The sequence below is a fragment of the Octopus bimaculoides genome, chromosome 20 (assembly GCF_001194135.2).
Source record: "Octopus bimaculoides isolate UCB-OBI-ISO-001 chromosome 20, ASM119413v2, whole genome shotgun sequence".
NCBI classification, from domain to species: Eukaryota; Metazoa; Mollusca; class Cephalopoda; order Octopoda; family Octopodidae; genus Octopus; species Octopus bimaculoides.
The window spans coordinates 44,011,375-44,021,368 of record NC_069000.1 but is presented as its reverse complement, the minus strand read 5'-3'; the positions used below and the strand labels follow the sequence as shown (position 1 = coordinate 44,021,368).

General features: G+C 35.5%; 1 protein-coding gene across 1 annotated transcript in view; it reads right to left on the bottom strand.

Moving 5' to 3' along the window:
• Nucleotides 1-9,994, bottom strand: part of LOC106870046 (low-density lipoprotein receptor-related protein 5) — a 31,950-nt gene that overhangs the window by 16,659 nt on the left and 5,297 nt on the right. Inside the window, exons 5-12 of the mRNA XM_052974981.1 lie at nucleotides 7,889-8,051; nucleotides 7,451-7,585; nucleotides 3,983-4,103; nucleotides 3,177-3,321; nucleotides 2,261-2,386; nucleotides 1,711-1,892; nucleotides 1,348-1,420; nucleotides 226-379 (exon numbers count right to left, since the gene is read on the bottom strand). Of these exons, the coding sequence (XP_052830941.1) occupies nucleotides 226-379; nucleotides 1,348-1,420; nucleotides 1,711-1,892; nucleotides 2,261-2,386; nucleotides 3,177-3,321; nucleotides 3,983-4,103; nucleotides 7,451-7,585; nucleotides 7,889-8,051 (1,099 nt within the window). The remainder of the gene's footprint in view (nucleotides 1-225; nucleotides 380-1,347; nucleotides 1,421-1,710; nucleotides 1,893-2,260; nucleotides 2,387-3,176; nucleotides 3,322-3,982; nucleotides 4,104-7,450; nucleotides 7,586-7,888; nucleotides 8,052-9,994) is intronic.

Below are 9,994 nucleotides of genomic sequence, written 5' to 3'. Positions count from 1 at the left end.
ATAATAATAATAATAATAATAATAATAATAATAATAATAATAATAATAATAATAATAATAATAATAATAATAATAATAATAATAATAATAATGATAATAATAATAATAATAATAATAATAATAATAATAATAATAATAATAATAATAATAATAATAATGATAATCTTTTCTACTTTAGGTACAAGGTCTGAAATTTCAGTAGGTGCCATACGTTAGAATACATACCTTTTAGCAGGATGGACTGCAATAGCTCTCAGGGAACTGTTAGTGAGGTGCATCAGGCGTGCAATATTGAAACCATTGTAACGGGCGACCATGATGCATTCCATTCCAGAATCGGTCCAATATAGATTCCTGGTTATCCAGTCAAACGCTAAACCTTGAGGGAGACAGCAACCAACAATAACAACAGTAACACAATTAATTAGACAGTGTTAACGAATGCCTGAATGCAAAATGGTACAACAACCACTGCTACCATCACCATCACTACCACTGCCACTCCCACCATCCTCACTGCCATCCTCACCACCACCACCACCACCACCACCACCATGTGACAGTCCCATAAAAGGGAAGAATACTACTGTTATTTAGCCCTCGGAAACACTGTTTCCTGTTGGACTTGACACATTGCCCATCTCCTTATGTTTTCAAAATGTCATGTCCAACAGGAAAAGGTGTTTCCTAGGGCTAAATAACAATAGCATTCTTCCCTTTCATGGGACTGTCACACTAAGTTGGCAACAAACCATCACTTTATCGTGCTGCTACTGCATAAATCTCTCTGAAAGATTTAGAAATATATTATTTCTATTTTCAATTTCATGATACTTCACTTAACAAGTAAATCTGGAGTTTCCTTCTTTGAATTTTATACAGATTATGTAATTCAAGACATCATAAAGCGCAATGGAAGATTATACATCCACAAAACCTTTTTATCACAGTATCAGTCTCAATACATTCGTGTTAAAGTTCTGTCCAACACATGTTTCTGTTGCTTAGGCGTCTGTATGCACATAAGTGCTACATCAAAAGACATTAGGATGCCTATGCAACAGAAACACGTGTCGGACAGAAATTTAATACAGATGTATTGTGGATAATATGATAATAAACAGGTTTTGAGGATGTGTAATTCTCTGTTTTTTTTTGTAAGATGTCTTGTACACAGACACACACCCACACACGTATGTATACACACCCACACATGTATGTATATACACACCCACACATGTATGTATACACACACATACACACACATACCAAGCTTCTTTCAGCTTATGCAATACCAAATCCTCTGACACTGATAGAAAATTAAACTTTTTAAGGTATCTAACTCACCTTGTACGGTTTTCACAGCTAAAATGATTGCTTTCGCTTCTGTCTGTTGGTAGACCGAAGTTCGGTAAATAACCTAGAAAATAAGAATAGCATTTGCAAAAAGTATGAATTAACAACAAGCACATATTTCTATATTCAAGTTTTGTTTTTGGTTTTGTGAGATTCTTGTGAAATTGTGTGTTGAAACATATTTTGTTGTATCTTGGGAGGGTCGTTATGCCAATGACAAACACATGCACTGGTTCTGTTTCATTTCATCATCATCATCATAATTTTTAATATCCACTTTTCCATGCTTGTAAGGGTTGGACAGAATTTGTCATTACAAGTGACACTGAAAAATCATCAAAGAGAGATTCTGACCTTTTCTTTAGAATCAGTAAAATAAACAATCCCATGTTTGGCATCAACTGCAATCGCTTGAATATCATAGGGTCCTTGTAAGAGTAACTTGGAAGTAAGGCCCTTTGCGTCAGCAAAGTTCTGTTCCACATAATGAAGGCCACTTCTTTTCCCAAGTAACAGAATTGATGGAGATTGCTGACCTGTAATATGCAAACAAATTGGAACATTATTTACATTATTTACATTTGACGAATAATTTGTCCTCATATTGTTTGTTGTTAACACAACGTTTCGGCTGATATACCCTCCAGCCTTCATCAGGTGTCTTGGGGAAATTTTGAACCTGGGTTCTCATTCCTAAGGTATTTTTCAATGTTATTATTATTATTATTATAATTATTATTATTATTATTATTAGCGAACAGAATCCTGCTGGCACCTTGTCCATTTAATTGTTGACCTGGAACTAAACAACTACAGAAATGACATGACAAAAAGTGTCCTGTCTCTATATAATAGTCCACAAATATGATAGAATTTGATAAAACATAAAATGGCCCCTACTTACAGTGTTTTCTGGTCTTTGATTTCTGTAAATCTATTCCAATACAGGTACATTCTGGTTTGTAGCCCTTCTTGGAAACACAGAGACCCTCACCTGGACAGAGGCTTTTGCCATGGCTGGTACAGTAGTCTGGTGTGAGAGAGGTAGGGAGAGATATGATAAAATAGATAGATAGATAGATAGAAAGATAGAGAGATAGATAGAGAGATAGATATTGATAGATGGATATAGATAGATAGATAGATAGATAGATAGATAGATAGATAGATAGATAGATATAGATACATGGATACATGGAGAGAGAGAGAGAGAGAGAAGCAGATAGATAGATGGATATAAGAGTAAGCAATGCAGAGATGGTAAATAGATAGACAGATAATGAAAAAGATATGCAGATAAGATAGATAAATAAATAGTTTACAGAGACAGATATTTCGATAGCTTGACAGAGAGATAGAAAAATAAGATAGATAACACAAGATAGATAAGTAGGTAGGATATTTAGGATTAAATAAATTAGATATTTAAGACAGAGAAATAATATATATATATATAAATATATATATATATATACATATACTGGTACTCCGTCACTTACGACGATGAGGGTTCCAGTTAATCCAATCAATGGAACAGCCTGCTTGTGAGATAAACGTGCAAGTGGCTGAGCACTCCACAGACACATGTACCCTTAATGTAGTTCTTGGGGAAACTCATCATACTACTCATTTTTGTCAGTCGAGTGGACTGGAGTAAGATGAAATAAAATGTCTTGCTCAAGGACACAACATCCCACCAGGAATTGAACTCACGACCTTACGATTGTGAGTCAAATGTCCTAATCACTAAGCCATGTGCCTTCACAATGATTGTGGTGATGATGATATGAAGAAATCATTTGAAAACAAAATATTTATACTTCTCTTTGAAGTTTGTTTCCAGGGTCCACATGTTAAGACCCCTTGGGGCTGGTTCTCTAGGGTGGAGTTAAACACAATCTTGCCAGAGAGTAGGGAGACAGCATAGAGAGAAAAATCTTTCTGTTCACTGACAAATGCAAAATCCTTTGAAGGAGAAAAAAATAAAATGATATTAATAAATAAAATAAAATAAAACAATATAAGACCATGGAGTAAAAATTGTTTGCCAGCATAACATGGCAGTCCTGGTTTAGGATGAATATTGCTGTAATTAAGCCCCAGGAGACATCTCCAGCTGGTTATACGATATGATCTGTGTCCTTATATTTTTGAACAAGGGAATCTAGCACCCCCACTCAGCTCAAAACAATATCTGTGTATCATGATTCCTGGGTTATTTCCCTTCATCAGCACAGAATAAATGTTCGGCTACAATAATTGTTTTGAGTGGAGTTGGGGTGCTAGATTCCCTTGTTCGAAAATATAAGGACACAGACCGTGTTGTATAGCCAGCGGGAAATGATGTCTCCTGGGGCTAGATTACAGCAACATTAGTCCTAAACTAGGACTGCCATGTTATGTTGGCAAACAATCTTTACTACAAAGTACTGTTGCTGAATATCTCACGTTGTGAGATTTAAAAATAGTAATTTTCTAATATAAGCCCAGATCGTAATATCAGTTATGACATTGTGGTTATGATGTTGTTGTTATGATGTTGTTGTTATGATGTTGTTGTTATGATGTGGTGTTGTTGTTAAGATGATGATGATGATGATTTTGAGAAACAAAACTGTCAACTCACACGGTAGATGTCCAAACCGAAGAATTTCTTCTTCGAATCAAATTCATGAAGCATTTGAATATTGTCCCCAGAAAGATCACAAGACAAGAGTTGATGAAGTCCTGTGTCCAGCATGTATAACCTGAAATATCAGAATATCTAAAATTTATGTTGGAGACAATAAGAATGGTTCAGGTGGTGGTGGTGGTGGTGGGGATGATGACAGAAATGATGGCAGTTAGGGGAAGCCAGCCAGCCAACCAACCAACCAACCAACCAGCCAACCAGCTAACCAGCCAAGCAACCAACAGACCAACCAATCAAATGACACGAGCAAACAACAAGGGTTGTTTGACCTGCTAGAAATAACAGCTAAATCTTCAAGAAATCTCCTCCTTAGATAATGGTTTCAAATTTTGCCACATGGGCAGCAATTTTGGGGGAGTGGGATGAGTCAATTACATCGACCCCAGTGTTTCACTGGTACTTATTTTATCGACCCTGAAAGGATGAAAGGCAAAGTCGACCTCAGTGGAATTCGAACTCAGAACGTAAAGACGGATGAAATGCCACTAAGCATTTTGCCTGGCTTGCTAACGAGTCTGCCAGCTCAATGCCTTAATAATAATAATAATGATGATAATGATAATAATAATAATAATAATAATAATAATGATAATAATAACAACAACAAGATCACTCAGAGAGCACAAACCTCCATCAAGGTAACACCAACGTCCTCTCAACGATTAGGCGGAGATGATTTTAAGATGAGAATATCTGAAATAAACTCGACTGCTCTCACAAATGAGAATTCTACAAATAAACTCGACCGCTCTCAAAAATTAAGTAAAAATGAGAGAAAAATAACCCAAAATCCTTGTTCAGTACCTGATCGATCCCAAAACCTAATCAGTTCGTGCCAGTCACAAGGATAAACATCCCTGAAAGTTTCAGCAGTTCTTAATAATAATAATAATAATAATAATAATAACAATTGCCCAGTCCTCACTGAAAAGGAGTACCTCATAAGACATGACAAACTAGGGCAGTTCATCCACTAGAATGCTTGTAAATACTACAAAATTAAATCCGATGATAAGTGGCACAGGCACCATCCAGAGGATGTAGTAAATGTCAAAGGCGTCACCATTCTTTGGAATTCCCAATACAAACAGACAGAAAAATTGACTCCAATCGAATAGACATTGCGATCAAGGACTACAACAGAGGAACTTGTCTGTTAATAGATATGTCTGTCCCACAAGATCAAAATGTCTCAAGAAAGGAATACAAAAAGCTTCTTCACTATAAAGATCTGCAAATTGAAATCACAAAAATGCGGAAGCTTAGTACTACGATAATACCAGTAGTGATTGGTGGGTTGGGAATGATAAAGAGAGGAGCTGAGGAGTATATTAAGCAACTCCCTGGTAACTCCAATCTCCGTGAACTACAAAAGATAACCTTGATGGGTCCAGCCCATATGTTACAGAAAGCACTCTCCATCTAAAATGGAATAAATGTAGTGATAGTTTTATCATGCATAGCAAAACAAAAGTGCCCTTGCTACTCTTGGCCTCCGGAGGATGCCCGGTACTAAGGCGGCTGAAATAAAGTTACAATGAAAAGAAACCATAAATGATAATAATAATAATGATAATGGGGGGGGGGAGCATCCTAGCCATGTGTTGAGAGGAATTCTTTGGGGTTTGGATAATTCACTTCTGGAAACGTGAGTGTTTCATTCAACATCTTTAAACAACCCTTATTCAGGGATCTTTTGAACAGGTCATTTCACAGATGCAAAACTATAAATTTCACAGGGTACAACCTTAAAGTTGACATTGCTCTGCTAAATGCAGAAAATTTCTGTCTTGCTATTGACTAAAAATACACAGCTTTTTCGATTTTTAAACCTCTGTAACTTGTTCCTCCATTTTTGTTTTCTCCACAACATCATACCTTCATAGCAATAAGAGTGGAAAGCTACATTATCATAGCAGATTTTCAGATTTTTACTTCCTTAAAAAAAAAATGCAGATTTTGTGAATCAGTTTAACAAGATCCTAGTGTTGGCCTGGATTTGATACTGAAGCAAGAAAGAGATGGTCATTGATGGCTGTAGTGGATTTGATCATGAATAGGTCTCCTAGGCTATGCTTGACTGACCTGGGGCTGAACAAACATCACCGATAAAAACAACTACTGTAACAGCAATGGCAAGAGTAACTACCACCACCACCACCACCACCACCACCACTGCTACTACTACTACTACTACTACTACTACTACTATACTCAGTGAGGCATTTATAGTTGGGAGTTAGTTCTGTTGACTCAATAAGGATCTGGCAGCATAAGACACTCCCAGTGCAGCCCTTATTGATGTGATTGTCAGATAAGTTGTGTGTGTGTGTGTGTGTGTGTATGTGTGTCTACGTGTGTGTGGGGGGGTAATGGCTGGTGTAAACATTTCACCAGGAGTAATTAGACAAACGATTTGTCATTTATCATACTTGACGTCAGTGGTATAGTGGTGGTGGTGGTGGTGGTGGTGGTGGTGGTAGTGGTGATGGTGGGAGGTGGTGGTGGTAGTTTGAGGAGGTGGTGGAGTAGTGTTGTTGTTGTTGGTCGTGGTGGTGGTGTAGGTGGTGGTAGTGGTGTAGGTGGTGGTAGTGGTGTTGGTGGTAGTGATGATGGTGATCATAGCTAATGATTGTGGCTGGGACGATTGTGGTGGTGGTGGTGTTGGAGAGGATGATGGCAAGCCCATGTCTTCCGATCAATAGACAAGTGATTATTAGTAACATCCTGCCCTTGACACAAACCATATCATTATTTATTTATTGTTAACGATGGTGATTTTTTATCACAACAACATAAGCAGCCATAACATCAACCAGAACTGCAGCATTTTACCTATCCTCACTCTATCTCTGTATATATCAGGTCATCCCATAAGTTCTGTCCGATTTTACCTTTTTAAATTGAATGAAATTTAATAGTATTTTGGAATGTCTAATGGAATAAAAAATTATTTTTATGCATTTTTATACATTTAAACTAATTAAACATTATTTTACAGAATAATAGAATGTGGTTGAGAAGCAAACTTCTTACCAACACACATTTACACACATATATACACACATATATATATATACACATGTATATATATATATACACATGTATATATATACACTTGTATGCACACCATGATGATGATCATCATCATCATCACTGATTTCCACAGTTTCAGTCGATCAAATTTATTCACAAGGTATTGGCCAGTCCAAGACCATACTACAAGACACTTGTCCAAGAATCAACACATGGAGATCAAACCGAAACTGAAACTAAACCAAAATCCGAATCTGTGAAATTGGAAAGGAAACTTCTACAAGACAGTACCCCATTCTTCTGGCTACAGTCTAATTGCTGAAACTAATACAAGAACAAAAAAAAGTAGATTCTTTGAAATCTTACCGATTTTCAAAATGGTCCACAGCTAAAGCAACAGGTGTATGGAGTCCATGAGAGATTAAGGTTGACTTGTATTGTCCACTCAAGGTACTTCGTTCCAGTTTCGGACGTTTACCAATATCTGACCAAAAGAGGAACCTACAGCAGAGGAGGAAAAGGAAGAAAACTGAAGTGTAATGCTATGTCAAATTGAAGAATATAACGGAATCGACTCTGGACTTCACAAAGAAATATCTCCTTCTGACCATTGACCATTTATTGTCCATTATTTTACATTACATTAATGACCATCCCCAAATACAACAATATCTGTTTCAGCACACGATTTCACATCAAGAATCTTGCAAAACGGATATATAAACGTATATATATATAAATATATATATATATATATATATATGTATGCGCGAGTAGGGTAGGTTGAGATTTTAATGTACCTACCCTTCTGCTGGGTGTATAGCTATCCCTGCTGGTGTCGCATCAAGAGTCAAATCAATTAGGACGTGTACACGAGAGTGGAATGTCTCGAAGGAGGCAACCATGATGTCCTGGTATAATGCATCTGTCCAGTAAATCAAATTGGTGACCCAGTCCACAGCAATTCCTGCAACAAAAACTACCAACATTAGAATCATGAAGTTTGCAAGATGAACTTCTTAACCACATAACCATGGTTGTGTTTATACGACTAATTGATTCTTTCATTAACACTTGGTCTACACTTAATTATTTGTTGGTCACTTAGCACTAGCAAAATTGGTGATTCTACAAATGTCTGAAAGAGCAAAGTATCCTCTCATAGTTTGGTGCTTATGAACTGTTGTATCGCACATTTGACGTACGATATAACAATTCTATATTTAAGAGATGAGGAATTATGTACATTATTTACATTATTTACATTTGATGGATATTTGTCCTCATCTTGTTTGTTGTTAACACAACATTTCAACTGATACACCCTCCAGCCTTCATCAGGTGTCTTGGGGAAATTTCGAACTTGGGTGCTCATTCCTAAGGTATTTTACGATGTTATTATTATTATTATTATTATTATTATTATTATTATTATTATTATTATTATTCAGGTCACTGCCTGGAATTGAACTCAGAATCTTGGGGTTAGTAGCTCACGCTCTTAACCACTATGCCATGTGCCTGTGTGCATAATAATAATAATAATAATAATAATAATAATAATAATAATAATGATGATGATGATAACATCAAAAAATACTTTAGGAATGAGAACCCAGGTTCGAAATTTCCCCAAGACACCTGATGAAGGCTGGAGGATATATCAGCCGAAACATTGTGTTAACAACAAACAAGATGAGGACAAATATCCGTCAAATGTAAATAATGTAAATAATGTATGATATAACAAGATAATACTAATGTCCTTGCAAATCGTTCTGCTCAGGATACTGGTAAGAACCCTCGACAATATGAAACTCTTGGCTTTACTCTGCTCCCAAGTCTCTCTGCGTATATCTATTTATATTGTGGCACAGTCCATTAGGAGCCAACCAATAGGGGTGTTCTACTTCCACACAACATGAACCCTTATCAACTGTTTTGTCATACTATTTCTGCCAAATACAGTTTCTTTGTTGCAATTAAGTTTTAAAATAATGAAGAATTTACCAAAATAATAATGTCATTATTAAAGTGGATCTAGAAACATCAATGAAAATAGAATTTTAGTAGAAGCCCATCTTAACCATTTTGTTACCATATTTTGGTTTAATTACACTCCCTTTGTTTAAATTAATTTTGAAAATACTAAAAAATTTAGTAAAATGATTTTGTCATTATTAAGCTGATGTTTGGAATATAAATTAAGATGGAATTTTGATGGAGGCTTTTATTTTAGATCACTCAAACCCATTTGTTACCATTTTTCTATTGATATACACCTTCTTTGTTGCAATCAATTCTGAAAATAATGAAGAATGTAATAAAATAATTAGTAAAATAACTTTGTCATTATTAACCCTTTTGATACCAACCTAGCTGAAACCGGCTCTAGCTCTGTAGTACAAATGCCTTGCTTCCAAAAGTTTTGAATTAAAATTTACTACCAAACCTTAGTCACAATTTATTTTCCTAACACTAGCTTAATGATAACTAAATTATTTTACTGAATTCTTTGTTATATTTAAAGTAACTGAAAGAAACACAGAGCATCTCAATAGAAATATGGTAACAAAAGGGTTAATCTAGTGTTTGAGACATAAATTAACATAGAATTTAGATGGAAGGCTTTAATTAAGATCACTCTAACCCTTTTGTTACCATATTTCTGATCAATTACACTGCCTTTGTTTAAGTTAATATTCAAAATTAATGAAGAATTTTGTAAAATAAGATTGTAGTTATTAAACTGGTGTTTGGAACATAAATTAACATAAATTAACATGAAGTTTGAATGGAAAAAGGTTTTAATTTAGATTCCTTTAAAACTGGAAGCTTGTACCACGGAACCAGAGGGTGGATTTGTATCAAAAGGGTTAAACCAATTAATTACGATTATGGTTTAATATA